This window comes from Salmo salar, chromosome 27 (genome assembly GCF_965601325.2).
Source record: "Salmo salar chromosome 27, fSalSal1, whole genome shotgun sequence".
In the NCBI taxonomy this organism is placed as follows: domain Eukaryota; kingdom Metazoa; phylum Chordata; class Actinopteri; order Salmoniformes; family Salmonidae; genus Salmo; species Salmo salar.
This window is the reverse complement of record NC_138317.1, coordinates 2833740-2856041: the sequence shown is the minus strand read 5'-3', so window position 1 is coordinate 2856041 and position 22302 is coordinate 2833740. Positions and strand designations below refer to the sequence as shown.

The window sequence follows — 22302 nt, the reverse complement described above, 5'->3', positions numbered from 1 at the left end:
AAGCACCGCCAGCATTCAAAAGTGACCAAAACATCAGCCAGGAAGCATAGGAACTGAGAAGTGGTCCAGAGCATGGAGGCGCTACCAGGAGACAGGCCAGTACATCAGGAGACGTGGAGGAGGCCGTAGGAGGGCAACAACCCAGCAGCAGGACCGCTACCTCCGCCTTTGTGCAAGGAGGAGCAGGAGAAGCACTGCCAGAGCCCTGCAAAATGACCTCCAGCAGGCCACAAATGTGCATGTGTCTGCTCAAACGGTCAGAAACAGACTCCATGAGGGTGGTATGAGGGCCCGACGTCCACAGGTGGGGGTTGTGCTTACAGCCCAACACCGTGCAGGACGTTTGGCATTTGCCAGAGAACACCAAGATTGGCAAATTCGCCACTGGCACCCTGTGCTCTTCACAGATGAAAGCACGTTCACACTGAGCACATGTGACAGACGTGACAGAGTCTGGAGACGCCGTGGAGAACGTTCTGCTGCCTGCAACATCCTCCAGCATGACCGGTTTGGAGGTGGGTCAGTCATGGTGTGGGGTGGCATTTCTTTGGGGGGCCGCACAGCCCTCCATGTGCTCGCCAGAGGTAGCCTGACTGCCATTAGGTACCGAGATGAGATCCTCAGACCCCTTGTGAGACCATATGCTGGTGCGGTTGGCCCTGGGTTCCTCCTAATGCAAGACAATGCTAGACCTCATGTGGCTGGTGTGTGTCAGCAGTTCCTGCAAGAGGAAGGCATTGATGCTATGGACTGGCCCGCCCATTCCCCAGACCTGAATCCAATTGAGCACATCTGGGACATCATGTCTCGCTCCATCCACCAACGCCACGTTGCACCACAGACTGTCCAGGAGTTGGCGGATGCTTTAGTCCAGGTCTGGGAGGAGATTCCTCAGGAGACCATCCGCCACCTCATCAGGAGCATACCCAGGTGTTGTAGGGAGGTCATACAGGCACGTGGAGGCCACACACACTACTGAGCCTCATTTTGACTTGTTTTAAGGACATTACATCAAAGTTGGATCAGCCTGTAGTGTGGTTTTCCACTTTAATTTTGAGTGTGACTCCAAATCCAGACCTCCATGGGTTGATAAATTGGATTTCCATTGATTATTTTTGTGTGATTTTGTTGTCAGCACATTCAACTATGTAAAGATAAAAGTATTTAATAAGATTATTTCTTTCATTCAGATCTAGGATGTGTTGTTTAAGTGTTCCTTTTATTTTCTTGAGCTATACATACATATATATATATACATATATATACACATATATACACACATATATACACACATATATACACACATATATACACACACACACACACACACACACACACACACACACACACACACACACACACACACACACACACACACACACACACACACACACACACACACACACACACACACACACTCATATATATAGGCCTATGTGATCTTGGGCTCCCGATTGGCGCAAGCTGGCGGTGATTGGGAGTCCCATAGGGCGGCGCACAATTGGCCCAGTGCCAGTCATTGTAAATAACAATTTGTTCTTGACTTGCCTAGTTAAATAAAAACAAGATCTCCATTGTTACTTACGGAGAAACTGTAACCATAGCGGTCAGGGTCAACACACTGGGATGCATTTTGCAATATGTAAAATAATCACCTATCTTTTGGTAGTTTCTTATGGGTAGCTCACAAGCACTTTTCCCATTACTGAAAAAGCCACAAAATGCTACAATGATCTTGTCTATTTTCAATTAAGTTCAATCAACACATAACTGCCATTTCAATAAACAGTCTTCCTTAAAGGTTAATCCCTCAGTATTTATTCATAGTCTACTTGAGACATATTTGCCCTGGCAGCATTTAAGTGTTTGGTTTATTTTTGTTATTTTAGTATTGTTATTATTGTAAAGAATCACATAGAGAATGTTTTATATTGAAGTCAAGGTCAAGGCCAGAATTTGATCAAACCAGCACTGCATTTAATTTAAACTACAACATTTATCAAAGCTCATCTTTTTAGTGAAGAATAATATACACTACATGTCCACAAGTATGTGGACACCCCTTCAAATGAGTGGATTCGGCTATTTCAACCACACTTGTTGCTGACCGGTGTATAACATCGAGCACACAGCTATGCAATCTCCATAGACAAACATTGGTAGTAAAATGGCCTGTACTGAAGAGCTCAGTGACTTTCAAAGTGACAGCGTCATAGGATGCCACCTTTCCAGCAAGTTAGTTTGTCAGATTTCTGCCCTTCTGGAGATGCCCCGGTCAACTGTAAGTGCTGTTATTGTGAAGTGGAAATGTCTAGGAGCAACACCGGCCCAGCCGCAAAGTGGTGGGCCACACAAGCTCATAGAATGGGACCGCCGAATGCTGAAGCGCGTAAAAATCGTCTGTCCTCGGTTTCAACACTCACTACCGAGTTCCAAATTGCCTCGAAGCAACGTCAGCACAATAACTGTTCGTCGGGAGCACCGTGAAATTCGGTTTCCATGGCCGAGCAGCCACACACAAGCCTAACATCACCATGCACAATGCAAAGCGTCGGCTGGAGTGGTGTAAACCTCGCCGCAATTTGACTCTGGAGAAGTGGAAACACGTTCTCTGGAGTGATGAATCACGCTTCATCTGGCAGTCCCGACAGACAAATCTGGGTTCGGCGGATGCCAGGAGAATACTACCTGCCCGAATGCAGAGTGGCAAATGTAAAGGTTGGTGGATGAGGCATAATGGTCTGGGGCTGTTTTTCATGGTTCGGGCTAGGCCCCTTAGTTCCAGTGAAGGGAAACCTTAAGGCTACAGCATACAATTCTAGACAATTCTGTGCTTCCAACTTTGTGGCAACAGTTTGGGGCAGCCCCTTCCCTGTTTCAGCATGTCAATGTCCCCGTGCACAAAGCAAGGTCCATACAGAAATGGTTTGTCAAGATCAGTGTGGAAGAACGTGACTGGCCTGCACAGAGCCCTGACCTCAACCCCATCGAACAGCTTAGGGATGAATTGGAACGCCGACTACGAGCCAGGCCTAATCGCCCAACATCAGTGCCGACCTCACTAATGCTCGTGGCTGAATGGAAGCAAGTCCCCGCAGCAATGTTCCAATATCTATAGGAAAGCCTTCCCAGAAGAGTGGAGGCTGTTATAGCAGCAAAGGGGGACCAATTCCATATTCATGCCCATGATTTTGAAATGAGATGTTCGACGAGCAGGTGTCCACATACTTTTGGTCATGTAGTGTATGACCCCATGCCTTGAGGTACTGGTTTTCTACAACTGAAAGTATTTTCATGGAAGCATAGTGATGCAGGCTATGGTGATGGTGTGCCCTGGCAGCTAAAACTTTGACCTAAAGCCGGGGATAGTCTAGTCTTAATGTTTAGGTAACCTTAATTGAGGTCATTCACTAACCATTCATTATTTAACATAGCCTATCAATAGCAGATCCAGCTGTTTTTGCATGTACTTTTACTGTCTAAATTGATCGACAGATCATTCAATTCAATTTAACCTGGGGCAATATGTATCAAGAGTTTCAGAGGATCAGGTCAACTGTCCATGAAATCGTATTTATTGTAATCGAAATTGCAAAACTGATCCTAAATCCGCACTCCTATTCTGAGACGCGTTATGAATAAGGCCCCTGATCTAAAAGCCCATCAACCTGTCAATCTAACCAATCATGTAAATAATGTACTAGCATTCTTTATTGCTTGTTGTTTTATATCTTAGTTACAGGTCAGTGGAGGTTCGCACTGTCGTCACGGAATACTTTGTGTTTCAAAACCATTTTGTATCAGGCACCAGCGGGCTATGATCCTCCCCCCATTAAAACTAGTAGTTCAGAATATCAGTCATCTAACCATCTGACGAAACGGTTGGCAACATCGTATGAATCTGTGCCGGTATTCATAAAGCTTCTCAGAGTATGAGTGCTGAAAACTGATCCTCGATCAGCACACCTACTCAAACACTTTATGAATACAGGCCCTAGTCTGAAATAACAAGGGCCTGCATGCAGAATAAATTACTTTCAAAAACACGCCAGGTCTGATGAAAGTTTCATAATCCCGTTTAATTGTTTGGTGTTTACTGTTGAAATGCAATGATATGCCTCTAATACACTTGCTAAGTCTTGTGTCGTAAGATGTAGGCCCCAAGTGTTTCTAAGCTGACCTACAAGGGATGACCTTGTTGGCTGAACTAATACATGGTCACGAGCTAATTAACTCTAAGTAAATTGATTATGCAGCACGTTGCATGGCAACAGATGCGATTCACTTAGGCTATTGCTTCCTATAGTACAACAGACGACTAAGCACTTACATTTCTCTGTTCGATTTCCGTTTACTGCATGGGCATCAGGGTTGGGGTCAATTCGAATTTTAGTCAGTGAATCCAGGAAATTACCTGAATTTAAAATCCCCAAATAGATAAATACCATCTCCCTTTGAACTTATTGAGAAGTTATTGAAAATAGCTTCTCAATAATGCCATTTTATTTTTTATTATTGAATTGGAACTTCAGTTTACATCTTGAATTGACTGCCTTAAATTCGAATTGACCAAAACCTGATGGGCATTAACGTTATTGTGGAAGAGGTGACGATGGGAAAGAATCGTGGTGGAAGAAGAATAGGCAAACATGACTCGGGCAGCTGTGAGAGGCATTTCCGAAGGCTGAGAAAGAAAGAAACCTTCCATTGCGGTTTTCAAAATCAGGTTTTTATTAAAGTCAGTACAAGTAAAAGGTAGCTGAAGGCGGAAAGTTTCTTGATCCAATTCCAAAATGTACTTATTTTCTTCTTTGTTGTTTAGGGGCAAAGAAAAATACCAATCCCCCTCCCACCCCTAAGCCCTGTTTTATTCTAATATTACCCCTGTGCTGGTGTCATCTTTCTCTGAGAAATGAGAGAAGTGATGACACAGCCAGTAAAAGGTTCAATCTTTCGCATTGAACAAAGTGTTGCTTAACAAATAAAACATTCAAAATCATAACATTTATGGAATTTATCATCAGTTTCCCCCCAGCTACACAAACGGATACTGTAGAAGGAAATAACGTAATATTAAGTTTCCATTCTCTTTGCATCTACGTACATAAAACGTAGCGTAAACAAAAAGAGACGACGTAGTAGCAATTATCCTGGCTGACGGGATCATGGTCAGGTCTTTTCAATGGGAAAATGGGCCTCAACTTTTAATTGAAAAATGACAAGTGAAACTACCCATCCCTGACACTTAGGCCTACTTTGCAAAAGAATAAGGTCTTAAAATGCCGTTTAAATAACGAACAGTAGTAGTCTTAGATTTATCTCACTCACGCTAACGCAGGCACACAAGCATACTGCACGCTTAGCGCTAATTCAGGGGGGAAGATGGATTAAAAACTTAACGTTTTATATTTGAACAAATATGAGAACAAAAATCAAACTGAATTATATATCCACCTCTTATTTTCTTCTATTCCGCTGTGTCTTCGTTGTTCAGGCCGACCTCTCCATTCCCTCTTTCTCCAGATGCAGATCCATGTCTTCACTCATCCTCTCCTCGATTCCTTTAGATCCTCCCAATTTACTCCTCCTCCAATTGTACTCATCTATTCCCCTCTTCCTCTCAGGCCTCTTAAACCAAGAAGGGGAGCAGAGAAAAGTACACCTCAATTCTTCTGCTTCTTCCTAACTCATCTCTCCTCGATGTGTCGCGCCCCCTGCCACAATGACATTCCGGTGGCCTAAGCACTGAAATTTGATGTCACCCCAGTCAGTTGACAAGTCAGAAGCGCGGAGGTAGGTGTGGTCTTTTGGGGGGAAAGAACGGACCACCTGGTCCCCCTCTGGGGTGTCCCCCGAAAGGAGGCCCTGGCCGTTTCCCCCTGAGCATGGGGCCACAGAGGGTTGGGCGTGGGGGACCCCACGGGAGGCCTCTCAGGTGTGGCTGGTGAACTGGGTGGAGGGGACGGTGTTGAGGATGGAGAGGCAGGGGCATGTGGTCAGGGTGGTGCAGGTCCATGTGAGGGGGAAGGGGGTGTCTGTGACCATATGGAGGGGAAGGGCTGCGTGGAGGGTAGTTATAGTAGTAAGGGTCTTCTGAGGGAGAGAGGGGGGGAGTGAGGCGCTCTCTGACTCTATAAGGATAATGAGGATCGTCTACAGGTAGATGGTGGAAATCGTCTGGGTGATAATAGCGATCGTCTGGGTGACGATGAAGGTCGTGAGGGTGCTGACGGAAGTTGTCAAGGTGATGCAGGGCGTCAGGCTGACGGTGTAGATCGTTGGGGTGGCGGCGGAGGTCGTCAGGGTGACAATGGAAATCGTCAGGGTGATGACGGGGGTCATCGGCATGGCGATGAAGGTCATCTGGGTGATAGGGTTGGCCCTCAGGGTGGAAAGCAGATTTGTGCTGGTGATCACTGATAATCACTGGACCGCCCAATGCACTGACGCCCGCCCTGTCATCCTCCATCTCAGGGTTTGGTGAGGGTTGCTCCACAGGCACCATCACCGCTCGCACAGTGAAAGACGCGGGCGAGCTCTGGTAGTCCTGTGGTGGGGCTGGTATTCCAGGGAAGGGCGGTGGAGGCAGCTGGGGAATGGGGGGCAGAGGGCTGGTGAGGAAGCTTGAGGGGTTGGCCCCCTGTTGGGAAAGCAGAGTTTGAGGATCCTTTGGTTGGTAGGGCTGCGTCTGCCCCTCCCCCTGGTATGCATAATGTCCTGACATAGGGTTTTTTCCATCTCCTGCCCCTGATGCAGCCATGTTGTGGTTGTTAGGATGCAGGGCCTGTCCCTCTGGGTAGGGATTACCATACCATCCTCCTTCACTCACACTGGGGTTTGGCCCTGCCTGAGCCCCTCCTGGTGTGTTACTGGGTAACCCCTCCCCGAGGGTTGGGGCTGACACCTGTGTCGTGATGGGCTGGTAATGGGCCAACCCAGACTCTCTGAGGGAAGGACCTATTCCATGCATCTCTTCCTTCCCTCCATAAGGCAACTGGTGGTACCCCTGCCCATTTAGATCACCTGGTTGTAGTCCTAAGTGGACATGAGGGTTGTTGGGATCCTGCCAGGCTTGGTTGTGGTAGGCAGTTGGAGACTGCGACAGGCTTCCATCTGGTTGTTTAGGGACTCCCCCAGAAGAGACCCGACCTTGTTTGGCCAGGAAGGGCTCTGCTCCTCCTGGAGTGTCCAAGAACTCATCCAAGGTGGGGGTGCCTCCTCCGGCCTCGTCCCGCACCGGGGTGCCCTCTTGGGTCTCTGTACCCGCTAAGGGGCTGATGTCGCTGCCTCCCGCTTGCATGGTCTCGCTAGTCAAGCCCAGGTTAAAGGCATTAAAGCCAGGGTTACCCTGCAGGAAGCTGTGGATCTTGGACTCCAGGCTGGAAGCAGAGGGCTTTTCTTCCTTCTCTTGCTCAAGGACCAGCCCTCTGTAAGGGCAGATGTCTAGAGGCTGTGTGGGCTGGGTAAGGGACACTGCCTGAAGGACGGTGGTGGTATTCCCCACTGTAGGGGCTGATGGGGTTGGTTCGAGCGTAGAGGAGGTGAGAGGAAGGCCTCGAGAAGGTACTGTAGGGGTGGAGGCGGAGGGAGGGAGCTTGCCTGTACTGGGGGAGTATGAGGAGAGGTTTCCCGTTGGGCTGTTCAGAAGAGTGGAGAGGCCTAAGAGGGGGCGGGAAAAAAGAAGAGAGAAAAGGAAATGTGTTAAAATACATGACAAATGTGAATGGCAACCTCAAATTGTACGAATCTGAACGATTCAATACAATAAGTGATAGAGTAGAGATGTATACTCTCTGTCTGTCACCATTTTTGCTACTCAATTAGCAACATTCTGTCAATTAGAAACAATGTTTTTTCACCCTCTAAATCAGTGTTTGTCTCGTACCCGTATACGGGTTGAAAATAATAAGCACCTAAATTTGGAACGTAGTGGCTGTACAGTAACATGCCATAGATTACGTCAGAGCTCTGGCTCTGTGCTTCACAGTGCTGTATCGGTTTTACATTTACATTTTAATCATTTAGCAGATGCTCTTATCCAGAGGGACTTACAGTAGTGAGTGTCTACATTTATCATACTCTTTCGTACCGGTCCTCCGTGGGAATCAAACCCACAACCCTGGCGTTGCAAGCGTCATGCTCTACCAACAGAGCCACATGGGACCACTATGAGGGACAGCCCTTCTGAACTTGAGCACCGCGCGACAAGAAGTTGCCCCCAGTCCTCCCGGTGATTGGGCAACTTTTGCGAATGAGGGAAATGCAGTGAAATAAGATGACTCAATGTATTTTGAAAGATGAGACGTTGAGGATTACAATAAATACCGCTTTGATGTCATACAACAAGCCAAACACCTGAGTCCAAATGTGCACTTCACATTTCCATATCATAAAACTCATGTCATACACAGTGTCAATGTTTATGATCACTATGTTTTATGTAGTCACAAGATGACATGGCGTCATACTCTGGGTTGTCCTGAAGAGAAAGAGCCTGGCACACGCACCTGTTATGAACTCATGACTCCTTTCTTTGCGCACCAAAATTACAATCTGGTTCTCTGAATTTATGACAAAGCAAAAACAGGTTTAGACATTTTAGCAAATTCATTAAAAAAAAATCAACAACTTAAATATCACATTTACATAAAAGTATTCAGACCCTTTACTCAGTACTTTGTTGAAGCACCTTTGGCAGCGATTACAGCCTCGAGTCTTCTTCGGTATGACGCTACAAGCTTGGCACACCTGTATTTGGAGTCTCTCTTCCTTTCTTCTCTGTAGTTCCTCTCAAGCTCTGTCAGGTTGAATGGGGAGTGTCGCTGCACAGATATTTTCAGGTCTCTCCAGAGATGTTCGATCGAGTTCAAGTCCAGGCTCTGGCTGTGGAGCAGGTTTTCATCAAGGATCTCTTTACTTTGCTCTGTTAATCTTTCCCTTGATCCTGACTAGTCTCCCTGTTCCTGCCACTGAAAACCATCCCCACAGCATGATACTGCCATCACCATGCTTCACCATACAGTTGGTGCCAGGTTTCCTCCAGATGTGACGCTTGGCATTCAGGCCAAAGAGTTCAATGTTAGTTTTATCAGACCAGAGAATCTTTTCTCCTGGTCTGAGAGTCCTTTAGGTGCCTGTTGGCAAACTCCAAGTGGGCTGTTATGTGCCTTTTACTGAGGAGTGGCTTGCATCTGGCCACCACCATAAAAGGCCTGATTGGTGGAGTGCTGCAGAGATGGTTGTCCTTCTGGAAGATTCTCCCATCTCCACAGAGGAACTCTGTAGCTCTTTCAGAGTAAACATCAGGTTCTTGGTCACCTCCCTAACCAAGGCCCTTCTCCCCCGATTGCTCAGTTTGGCCGGGTGGCCAGCTCTAGGAAGAGTCTTGGTGGTTCCAAACTTCTTCCATTTAAGAATGATGGAGGCCATTGTGTTCTTGAGGACCTTCAATGCTGCAGAAATGTTTTAGTACCCTTCCCCAGATCTGTGCCTCGGAGCTCTACGGACAATTCCTTCGACCTCATGGCTTGGTTTTTGTTCTGATAGGAAATGTCAACAGTGGGACCTTATATAGACAGGTGGACTCCCATCAAGTTGTAGAAAAATCTCAAAGATGATCAATGGAAACAGGATGCACCTGAACTAAATTTCGAGTCTCATAGCAAAGGATCTGAATACTTATGTAAATAAGGTATCGGTTTTACATTTTTTATACATTTGCAAAAAATGTTTGTTTTTTTTTAACTGTTTTTGCTTTGTCATTATGGAGTATTGTTTGTAGATTGATGTCATTATGGTGTAGTGTGTGTGTGTGTGTGTGTGTGTGTGTGTGTAGATGGGTGAGAGAAAATATATATATTTAATCCATTTTAGAATAAGGCTTTAAACATAACAAAATATGAAAAAGTCAAGGGGTCTGAATACTTTCCAAATGCACTGTATATTGAAAAACTGAATTTTGTTGGATTTGATGAAAGAACACTTGGTCCATGAGCCCTTTATGGAGTGGCCACTTACAGTGCCTTATGAAAGTATTCATAACTCTTGACTTATTCCACATTTTGTTATGTTACAGACTGAATTCAAAATGGATTAAATAGATGTTTTTTCTCTCACCCATCCACACTCACAATCACCTTTGTACATATTTTCTTTTACAATTCTTCAACTCCAGTGTATATTTCTGCTGAAATGTGAATTTGTTTTGCAGTGTGTTGGTAAGCAGACAACCAGGTTTTAATTTTCTTGTGCTTAGCTCTAATCCGTTTATTTTTATCACCCCAAAAAACTCCCTAGTCCTTGCCGATTACAAGCATACCCCCATAACATGATGCAGCCACCACCATGCTTGAAAATATGAAGGGAGACCCCTGCGCCACTCGGGATGCCAAGGCACTGCATCGCAGTGCTAGCTGTGCCACTAGAGATGCTGGTTCGAGTCTAGGCTCTGTCGCAGCCAGCCGCGACCGGGAGACCCATGGGGCGGCGCACAATTGGCCCAGCGTCGTCCGGGTTAGGGGAGGGTTTGGCCGGCAGGGATGTTCTTGTTCCATCGCGCAATGGCGACTCCTGTGGCGGGCCGGGCGCAGTGCACGCTGACACGGTCACCAGGTGTACGGTGTTTCCTCCGACACATTGGTGCGGCTGGCTTCCGGGTTAAGACTGTAACTACCAATTGGATACCACGAAATTGGAGAGAAAAAGGGATTAAAAAAATAAATAAAAAAATAACAAAGAAAATATGAAGAGTGGTTCTCAGTGATGGATTTGGATTTGCCCCAAACATAACGCTTTGTATTCAGGACCAAATGTCAATTTCTTTGCAGTTTTACTTTAGTGCCTTATTGCAAACAGGATGCATGTTTTGGAATATTTGTATTCTGTACAGGCTTCCTTATCGCTCTGTCATTTAGGTTAATATTGTGGAGTAACTACAATGTTGTTGATCCATCCTCAGTGTTCTGTAACTGTTTTAAAGTCACTATTGGCCTCATGGTGAAATCCCTGAGCGGTTTCCTTCTTCTCCAGCGACTGAGTTAGGAAGGACGCCTGTATCTTTGTAGTGACTGGGTGTATTCATACAACATCCAAAGTGTAATTAATAACTTCAACATGCTCAAAGGGATATTCAATGTCTGCTTTTGTTGTACCCATCTACCAATAGGTGCTCTTCTTTGCAAGGCATTGGGAAACCTCCCTGGTCTTTGTGGTTGAATACACTTTTTAATTCACTGCTCGACGGAGGGACCTTACAGATAATTGTATGTGTGGGGTACAGAGATGAGGTAATCATGAAAAAAATAATGTTAAACACTATTATTGCACACAGAGTGAGTACATGCAACTTATTGTGACTTGTTAAGCACATTTTTACTCCTGAACTTATTTGGGCTTGCCATAACAAAGGGGTTGAATACCTATTGACACAAGATATTTCAGCTTTTCATTTTTAATTAATTTGTAAACATTTCTAAAAACATCATTCCACTTTGACTTCATGTGTTAGTGTGTGTAGGCCAGTGACACAAAATCTCAATTTAATACATTTTAAATTCAGGCTGTAACAACAAAATGTGGAAAAAGTCAAGTGGTGTGAATACTTTCTGAAGGCACTGTAGAGGTGCAGGAACTCAAGCAGTAGACAATGTGAGGTGCCAGTACTTAGTTCTATGACCTGAAAAGTCAATCACTGAGTCTGCCACTGTTTTAGGCTAAATTAGAATTGAGGTGATGCACACTTACTTGTATCACATCTGCCACTTATTATTAAAAAATCTAAAATTCAAAACCCATTTGACAAGCATCTTGTGTCCCACCGCGACCCGTTTTGTAACACGATTCTCTATGAAACCTGACAGATGTGCCAGACAGATGCATACTCTGGTAATAGATAGTAGCAGCAGACTCTATAGTCTGCAGCGCACTACTAGTTTTCATGCTAATGTTTTTTACTTAAGAAATACTGCACCAAACACCTTAGCGAGATGTAAAGTTGTGTGATTAAAACCTCCTATGCAAAAAAGTCCAAAAGATTTAAGGATTTATTTCTTCTGACTGTTTTGAGGAAGTGGTAGGCTAGTTTGTTGCTACGGTGTCTCAAGAGGTACAAACATCAGTAACTGCCAGGGTATGATCACACACTTACATCAAACCACACCCTCAAGAGTGAAATCGTGTTTTTCTTAATGAGCAACAGAAAAACATGGGGAATCGATGAGTTAAGTCGCTCTTTAACATTTGCTCTACCCCAGTTTCTCACCATGTCGCCCACTGGCCTGCTCCTGGGTTTTGGACAGTGCACTGAGGAGCGCCTCGGGAGTCATGTCCACTTTGGACAGGACGCTGGCCAGGGGGGCTGCTGGGGCAGGAGGGGTGGTCTTGGCTGGAGAGGAAGGGCAGACCAATGAAGCACCTGGACTCACTCCTGGAGAGGGAGGAAAATACAGATTTGAATTTTATCGGCAATTTCTTATCCTCTCATGGGGTAGTGGAATATGTATTGTGGATGACCACCGTGACGGAACCTTGTTAATGACCAGCAGACTGAATAGTTGGTAAATGCTCTAAATAATGGCTTCTCATTTACACTGACTTCACAACATGTTGTGTTGTCAAATGCTGTTTAATAATGTAACAATAGAATGTTATGGTAGTCACAATCAACAGGATGTTTTGAGGATGTAACAGTAGCTAAAGGAACAATACTAGGCTACAAGTGACATAAGTGGCGATGATGTGGCCAACTGCCTCAGGGTCAATTCTGAATTAAATTGTGAATTTCATTCTAATTCAATTATTGTATGACATTTTAATTGACCACACCCCACAGAAAACACAATTTGAATTAAAGGAAATTGAATTGAATTAAATTAAAATAGGTAACGGCTATTTATACTGAACACAAACATAAAACGCAACATGCAACAATTTCAAAGATTTTGCTGAGTTACAGTTCATATAAGCAAATCATTCAATTGAAATTCTTTAGGCCCTAATCTATAGATTTCACATGACTGGGCAGGGGGTGCAGACATGGGCCCACCCACTGGGGAGCTAGGCCCAGCCAATGAGTATGAGTCTGGGATCTTTTATGTCTGCTCATGAAACATGGGACCAGCACTTTACATGTTGTGTTTACATTTTTTGTTCAGTGTAAATGGCTATTATTTATCTGTACATACATCACGTATGGTAGCCAATACTATGTTTAACACATGGTTGAACCATTTCATTTTTAACTCATTCTCCTAAAACAAGAAATATCCTAAGATAATTTTGTAGGTTGTCTTCAATCATTTATATTTCACTTACATGTTATTAAATTATTTCCCCAGAAGGCATTAGACCAAATCAAACACACCAGAACAACCTAACATCTCATGACAAAAGCACATAAAAATACTGTTCGACATCTATTAGTTATAATCAAGCTAATAAGAATTAACTGACAGATGCTTTTGGTAAAAGATTTGTCAAAGGAACGAGACTTTCTTGTTTCACGTCTCAGTTTAACTTATTTTAATAAAATTCTATTTTTAATTCAAATTAAACAAAATTCTGCTTCTGGAATTTTAATCCAAGGGTTGAATTGACCCCAACCTTGGACTGCAAAATCAGAATAACAGTGTTGATGATGTAATGGTGCTTATGATGTGCCATCAGGATAACTGTGCCGTTGATGCAATAGTGGCTGCCTGCATGTAGTGCCTTTATGATGTTACAATAGCTGACGTTTCTCACCTGGTTTCTTCATGACAGAGGTGATGCTGCTGAGGATAGAGCTAATTTTACCCAGGTCCACATTGGCGAAGTTGCCTGACAGGTTGGTTGTAGGGGTCACTGGGATCATGAGAGCTGGGGAGGGTGTGGCCTGTGGGTCAGGCTTTGCCTCTGTGGCCAGCGGCAGCTGTGTGACAACAGGCACAGGAATGGGGTCTGGAGATGGGACGGGACTTTCAACTCGCTCCTCAACTGTGAAAACACAGGAAACAAGTTGCAATACAATCTAGTCTTATAGCTATAATGAGGCAGATAAACGTAATACATCCTGTCCCTTAACACCCTGCGCCCAATCCCTGCTCTGCATCACCTGCCATTCCTCCTCACCTATGATACCGACGCTCTCTGCCTCCTCCTCATCCGAGAGCTCCATGTCCTCCACGTCACGGTTGTCTGACTCCCCGACAGTGAAGCCCTGCTTTGGGGAGCCACCAGGGGAGGACAGGGGGCTGGGTGCTTCACCCAGAGTGATTTCCGCCTCATCATCCATGGCCAGGCCATCCAAGTCAGATTCTGGGTCGGCTAGGCCACGGAAGGGGGACTCTGAGCCATTGGGGGACGGGGCGTCCATCGAGGGCGAGGGGAGGGGCGACTCATCCAGGTCTGGTAAGGTGGCCTTGAGGCTGTCCAGCTTACGCTTGAGGTGGGACACCCGGTTGGCAAACGTCTTGTAGGCCTTAAATAGAAGTGAAAAAAGAACACTCAGACTCAAACACATGGCCAATTATTTTTACAAATCTATGCAACTCAAGTCTTACTACTAAAGCCCACCACTAAAACCAAAGAACCGCTTTCAACCTTTCACAACAGATGCAAAGGCATTACGGACACCATCTAGTTCAGCTACTCACATTGGCGACTATCTTGACCTCCTTATACTGCATCTCGTAGAAAATGTCTGCATTGCCAAGAGCATTCAACAGAGGGGACCCTCCTTTGATCTGCCGGTCAAGGAAGGCCACAAACTCCTTTAGCTTCGCACTGCCATCCTCAAAGTCCTTGGAGTGCCTCTTTCCCCCTGCCTTATCTGAAGGGGTGGTTGATTTGGAGAGAAAAATAATAAAGACTTGGTCAGGCTTTGCCTGAGGTGACAAGCCTCATCTCCTCCTAGGTCAGAGGGGCCAGACAGGGGTCAAGGTTTTTTTCTTTCTGAGTAGTAAGAGATGCCTCGTGTCTTTTCCAGTTCCTGTGCCAATGCTCATTGACAACATTACAGGAGGACGTGGGCCCTGGTCAAAAGTTGCACTGTATAGGGAATAAGGTGCAATTTGGGACACAGACAGGGTCAATGCTCATGGACGACTTTGCAGGAGGTTGTGTGTCAGCCTAAACCTTGTTACCTTTCAGCCTCTTGAGGTCCTCGGTGCTGCAGACGTCCACCCTCATGGCTGCCAGCTGTTTCTCCTTTAGCTCCACTTCCTCCACAGAGCTGTGGTACTTACAGAGATGATCGATGAATGCCTGGGGCTGTATGACAGGACACCGTCAGAGAGCCACACCACAGGACATGGCAATAGTTAAGGTCAAGTTCAACTCAACATACTAGCTTTGTAGTACAAGCATTTACTTTAAGTATTTACAGTTCTCATAGTACAGTAGTTAGTTAATTTGGTATGATTTGGTCATTTCTCGAGAGGCTATGCAGTAAAGAAATTCTGAATATACAATTGAAATTTAAAAAAAGAAGCTAAACAGAGCAGAACATAGAATGTATCCTATAGAGTAGGTCGTGGACACTTACGACAAATTCAGCTACAATCTTAGATTGAAGAGCAGCTTTAGGGTTGACTGGAGCTGAAATTACATAACTTAGTCATGGACATTTCTTAACGCAACACACAAGCACTGAACAGAACAGCTAAAATGCCACACAATTAAAAGTGAAGTACAACAATAAACATGATGCCTCATTATCTTGACATTTGTACAATTTCGAAAGATACTTCCCATGATATTCAAAACATGCAGTATATCACAGTTTACTCTGCAGGTGGTACATGGTTGGAACTGATTCACTCACCTTTAGGTGTTTCTAAAGCAGCAGGTGACTCCTCTTTGACCAGACTGGCCCTCAGCTCAGCTATGAGCTCCTCTGTGTACACACTCCTCTCCTCCCAGATGGATAATATCCTGTCCACTGACTTCATCACCTTAGAGTCTCCCACATTACTGCAGGACAGGAGACAGAAAAGTTCATCACTGATGTGGCAATGATGTGTAAAGTGACAGAGTAGCCCTGATAAGAAGATCAAACTCCCCTTATTTCAACCACAATGAGGTACCGGGTCGGAACGCCCTTTGCCTCCAGAACACCCCGATTTCTTCGGGTGTGGATTCTACAAGGTGTCAGAAACATTCCACAGGGATGTTGGTCCATGCTGACATCACGCAGTTGCTGCAGATTGAGAGAATGGCGCTTGATGCCGTTTTACAGGCTCCTAACCAATTGTGGTATTTGTTTATAATTAATGTGCGTTTTTTTTAAACCTTTTGTTTTACATTAACACACGGTGGCAGAAACATTATGACCGAAAAGAGCTTCTGGACACCAGAACAGCGATTACTCAACTCGAATTGGACGAAGATTTTTTCTTTAATGAATCGGAGGCTAAAGTTTTACGGCTGCTAAGCAAACAAGAGAACGCACACCCACTCCTCGTGGCCGGGACCTTTAATGCAGGAAAACTTACATCCATTTTACCTCATTTCTACCAGTATGTCACATGTAAAACCAGAGGGAAAAAAACAAGACCACTTTCATTCCAGAGATGCGTACAAAGCTCTCCCTCACCCTCCATTGGCAAATCTGACCATATTTCTATTCTCCTAATTCCTGCTTACAAGCAAAAACTAAAGCAAGAAGTACCAGTGACTCGCTCAATATGGAAGTGGTCAGATGACGCGGATGCTAAGCTACAGGACTGTTTCGCTAGCACAAACTGGAATATGTTCCGGGATTCATCCGACGGCATTAAGGAGAATACCACATCAGTCACCAGCTTCATCAATAAGTGCATCGCCAACATCATCCCCACAGTGACCGTACGTATATATCCCAACCAGAAGCCATGGATTACAGGCAACGCTGCCGCTTTCAAGGAGCGGGACACTAATCTGGACGCTTATAAGAAATCCTGCTATGCCCTCCGATGAACCATCACAGGCAAAGCTTCAATACAGGACTAAGTTTGAATCCTACTAACCAGCTCTGACGTTCGTCAGATGTGGCAGGGCTCGAAAACTATTACGGATTACAAAGGGAAACCCATAGAAGAGCTGTCCAGTGACGCGGGCCTACCAGACGAGCTAATTGCCTTACATGCTCGCTTCGAGGCAAGCAATACTGAACCATGCATGAGAGCACCAGCTGTTCCATATGACTGTGTGATATTGCTCTCCATAGCCGATGTGAGTAAGACCTTTAAACTGGTTAACATTCACAAGGCCAGACGAATTACCAAAACGCGTACTCAGAGCATGCTCTGACCAACTGACAAGTGTCTTCACATTTTCAACCTCTCCCTGATTCTGTAATACCTACATGTTTTTAGCAGACCACCATAGTCCCTGTGCCCAAGAACGCCAAGGTATCCTGCCTAAATGACTACCACCCTGTAGCACTCATGTCTGTAGCCATGAAGTGCTTTGAAAGGCTGGTCATGGCTCACATCAACACCATCATCCCAGAAACCATACAGCCACTACAATTTGCATAACCTTCCAACACATCCAGAGATGACGCAACCTATATTGCACTCCACACTGCCCTTTCCCACCTGGACAAAGGAATGCCAATGTGAGAATGCTGTTTGTTGACTACAACTCAGCATTCAACACCATAGTGCCCTCAAAGCTCCTCACTAAGTTAAGGACCCTGGGACTAAACACCTCCCTCTGCAACTAGATCCTGGACTTCCTGATGGGCGGCCCACAGGAGGTAAGGGTAGGCAACAACACATCTGCCACACTGATCTTCAACGTGGGGGCCCCTCAGGGGTGCATGCTTAGTCCCCTCCTGTACTACCTGTTCACCCATGAATGCGTGGCCACACACAACTCCAACACCATCATTAAGTTCACCAATGACACAACAGTGGTAGGCCTGATCACCGACAACAATGAGACCGCCTATAGGGAGGAGGTAAGAGACCTGGCAGTGTGGTGCCAGGACAACAACCTCTCCCTCAATGTGAGCAAGACAAAGAAGCTGATCATGGACTACAGGAAAAGGAGAGCCAAGCACACCCTCGTTCTCATTGACGGGGCTGTAGTGGAGCAGGTCGACAGCTTGAAGTTTCTTGGTGTCCACATCACTAACAAACTACTGTTAGGTTCTAAACAAACAGAGTAAAAACTCAAACGGACGACTAGGAAAAAGCTCAAACCAAGTTTATTCACGCAATGGGTCAAACATCTGCAAAGACAAAGACATGTTTACACAAGCACATATATTTATACCCTCCTTCCAGGAGTCAACTCCTTGCACATCTAGACAGTTGCTAGTCATGACCTTAATAAGTTCCTCTCACTGGTCTAGTCAAGGCCCCACTTCCTCCTAGAACCTCTGTGGGCATGCAAGTATACACTACCGTTCAAAAATTTGAGGTCACACAGAAATGTCCTCGTTTTTGAAAGAAAAGCACATTTTTTGTCAATTAAAATTACATCAAATTGATCAGAAATACAGTGTAGACATTGTTAATGTTGTAAATGACTATTGTAGCAGGAAACGGCTGATTATTAATGAAATATCTACATAGGCGTACAGAGGACGATTATCAGCAACCATCACTCCTGTGTTCCAATGGGACGTTGTGTTATCTATTCCAAGTTTATCATTTTTAAAGGCTAATTGATCATTAGAAAAGCCTTTTGCAAGTATGTTAGCACAGCTGAAAAACTGTTGTCCTAATTAAAGAAGCAATAAAACTGGCCTTCTTTAGACTAGTTGAGTATCTGGAGCATCAGACTTTCTTCTGAAACTCGTCAGTCTATTCTTGTTCTGACGAATGTTGGCTATTGCATGCGAGAAATTGGAAAGAAACTGAAGATCTCGTACAACGCTGTGTACTGCTCCCTTCACAGAACAGTGCAAACTGGCTCTAACTAGAATAGAAAGAGTGGGAGGCCCCGGTGCACAACTGAGCAAGAGGACAAGTACATTAGAGTCTCTAGTTTGAGAAACAGACGCCTCACAAGTCCTCAACTGGCAGCTTTATTACATAGTACCCGTCTCAACGTCAATAGTGAAGAGGCGACTCCGCGATGCTGGCCTTCAACAACTTACAGACGCACACAAACTACATCATCATATAGCCCACACCCCATCCCTAGTGCCCGCATTATTGCTTGCCACATGGCCTTAAATTTGTTTGTGTCTGTCGCCCATGTTATTTCAATATTTAAATAATTTGATTATTCCATTGTGTTAATGATGATGGATTTCCAAGTTCTTGGTATACGTTTTTTCAAGACGAGTGATTAGAAGGGAATCGTCCAGCCCATTGGGTATCTCACTATGCGATGTCTTGAAATATGCAGACAGACAGATTAAAAGTTTACATTGTAATACTTTTTACAGACAACTTTCTAGCTCCACCCATGACTTTTGAACTTCATAGCATTCCAAGAAACCATGGATTATTTAGTCATATTTTGTACACATGACTCTTCTGTGGTGTGGTAAAATTTGTGAATGTTGTCTCTTGTATAATACAGTAAATTCTATACATTAGTTTATACTGGATTAAGAGAACAAATGTAATTGCGTTAGTTATGCTCCAACATACCATAAATCTTGTGACAACATCAGTTCTTTTTAAGTCTTGGTTCCAATAGTTTATATATTTTTCTAAGAGATTGTCATTAGGATATGCTCTCTGCAAGGTTTTGCATATTTTACCTATCATATGAACATCCTTTCTGACTCAAATAAGACTCCCTCAAAGGATGTCCAAAATTGCTTTTTAATTCTGTCACGTGGAAATGTATTCCCTGTTACCAAGTCATTTACAGTTCATATGACTTCAGTTTTCCATGTGGCTCAATTTCTAGGTGTATTGTGAAAAGCTATCCAAGGATTGTTCCGTAGGGTTGTGTTTTTAGGGAGTGATATTGGTTCTTGTAGAATACGTTTTATTTTCTTACATATTGTTATAGTGTTAACTATGAAGTTGTTAATGTTCTTTGCTTTATCCTTTGAAAATAGACATGTACAAATATTCTCGGGATGAGCATGCGCATCTTCAATATGTACCCATTGTTCCATTTTTGTGCATTTAACTATACGTCGCAATTAAAAGCCTTGGGTCGCAAGTAAAAGCCTTAGAATTCCAAGTCTGGAAGGTTAAAACCACCCTCAGACTTAGTAAGATGTAAACCCTTTTTATTCTATGAATTTTAGTTGCCCATAAAATGTCTTATGACCAAGTATACTTTTTTTTTTAATGTGGGCTAATTGGTATTACCGAAAATAAATACTAAAACTTTGGGAGCCATGCCATTTTGAAGACGTTTATTCTACCTGTAAGATTTATGGAAAGATTGTTCCATATAATTAGACCTGCTTTCATATTCTTGAGTAATGGAATAAAGTTAACTTAAAGGATACTTATAGATTGTGAGTTATTATTTTTTTTTATCCTATTATCTTTATTTCCACATTAATTTTAAATCCTGAGATTTTTGTGTATTCTGAAAATATGTTTAGCAAAGGGGGCATTGAATTTTCAATATTGGTGAGGTATATCAGGAGATCATCTGCAAATGAGTTTAGTTTATATTCATGTTTACCAATACTGATACCTGTTACCTTTGGGTCCTGTCTAATTCTTTCTGCTATCGGTTCAATTACCAGTGCAAACAGGAGAGGGAGATGGGACATCCCTGTCTTGTGCCCATTTCTAAAGCAATCATATCAGATAATGTATTATTTGTGTATATTTTTGCTTTAGGACATTTATATAATATCTTAATTACATTTATTTTTTCAGCCGGAAAGTTGAAAGCTTACAAAGTTTTGAATAGAAAAGGGCATTCAAGACGGCCAAAAACCTTTACTTCAACATCCATTATTCATAAATCTCTTGTTTTTTTACGTATTGTATTAAACTGAAACATATTCTTGTATTTGTTTTGTAAGTGTATTTTTAATAAACCCTGTTTGACTGACATGTATCAAGTCTGGTGAGACTTTTTCCATTATATTGCTTATAAGCTTATGAAGTCTATAAATCAGCAGGGGACTCCAGATTTTCCTTGTTTTAATATAATTGAAATAACTGTTTGATACATGTAACTAGGAAGTACTGAATTGAGTGACATGTGTTTTGTCATGTGTAAATAGGGGCTCTACTTTGTCCCAAAATGGTGAATAGAATTCTATGGGAAAGCCATCCGTTCCTGGTGCTTTTCTCCATGTGAATGTTTTAACAGTATCTAATATTTATTTTTGTGTGATCTATGTTTTTAGTGATTATTTTTTTGTCTGCTGATAATTGCTATAGGATCCATCCAACTGTTATTTAATTGTGATTTATATACATCTTCATAGAAGCTTTTAAAATTGTCTTTATTAGCGTTGTTGTTTCTAATTACTGCATTTGTATCTGTTTCTTATAACTGGTTTAGCATGTATTCATTTTGTGACAGCTGTGAGATATTTACCAGTTTTATTTGCCATTAAGTAGTATGCTTTATTTGAGTTTAACCTGTAGTTGTTGATTCTCTTCAAAAGTAAAAGATCTCATACTTGCTTAAATTCAGAAATAGTAATTTCTTCTTTTATGTCCACATTTGTAATGTTAAAGGTTATTTTTTCGTTTAAATATTTAATACATTTTGGGTCCAGAAGTTCATTCTCCAAATTCTGTCGCTAAGTGTATTTTCTATTGGTGTAATTAAGCACGATACCGGAGAATGATACTATATCATACATTTTTTTTAATTAAGTAAATTGTTATAAAAATGTAGTCAATTCTTGAATTGTTTTTCTTACTTTGAGAAAAAAAATTGTCTTTTGCAGTTGTCAATAGTAATCTCCAGGTGTCCTGTAAATTATTTGCTGAGCTTACATTTTTCATCCTCTTGAAGGCTCCCTAAATTTGTCTTTTTTATTACTATTACTATTTTATTGTCTATCAATTTTATCGAATGTATGATTGAGGTCACCTGCTAAAATAATAGTTCCTGTCTGGATTTGATCCAATATAGTTTGAACTCTATCTAAAAACACCAGATTTGGCCCCTGATGGGATACACATTTCCACCATGTGAAGTACAATTTAATTTACACCACTTTACACATGCACCCACTCACACCCCCTTGCCAAACACACAAACACATCCATAGAATAATTATTGACAAACGTTATATTTCCTCTTTTATATTGCATTTTCAGTGTTCATGTATCTCTTTTTTAGTTTAACATTTTTTTTTTAAACATTTTTTTAACCCCTTTTTTCTCCCCAATTTCGTGGTATCCAATTGGTAGTAGTTACAGTCTTGTCTCATCGCTGCAACTC

At 43.2% G+C, this 22302-nt stretch overlaps 1 protein-coding gene across 1 annotated transcript in view; it reads right to left on the bottom strand.

Moving 5' to 3' along the window:
- Nucleotides 1-4713: 4713 nt before the first annotated feature.
- LOC106588187 (regulation of nuclear pre-mRNA domain-containing protein 2) overlaps nucleotides 4714-22302 on the bottom strand; it is a 31316-nt gene continuing 13727 nt past the window's right edge. Inside the window, exons 3-10 of the mRNA XM_014176924.3 lie at nucleotides 15800-15948; nucleotides 15521-15573; nucleotides 15120-15246; nucleotides 14631-14806; nucleotides 14107-14455; nucleotides 13741-13971; nucleotides 12260-12424; nucleotides 4714-7659 (exon numbers count right to left, since the gene is read on the bottom strand). Coding sequence (XP_014032399.2) covers nucleotides 5780-7659; nucleotides 12260-12424; nucleotides 13741-13971; nucleotides 14107-14455; nucleotides 14631-14806; nucleotides 15120-15246; nucleotides 15521-15573; nucleotides 15800-15948 — 3130 coding nt within the window. The 3' untranslated portion in view covers nucleotides 4714-5779. The remainder of the gene's footprint in view (nucleotides 7660-12259; nucleotides 12425-13740; nucleotides 13972-14106; nucleotides 14456-14630; nucleotides 14807-15119; nucleotides 15247-15520; nucleotides 15574-15799; nucleotides 15949-22302) is intronic.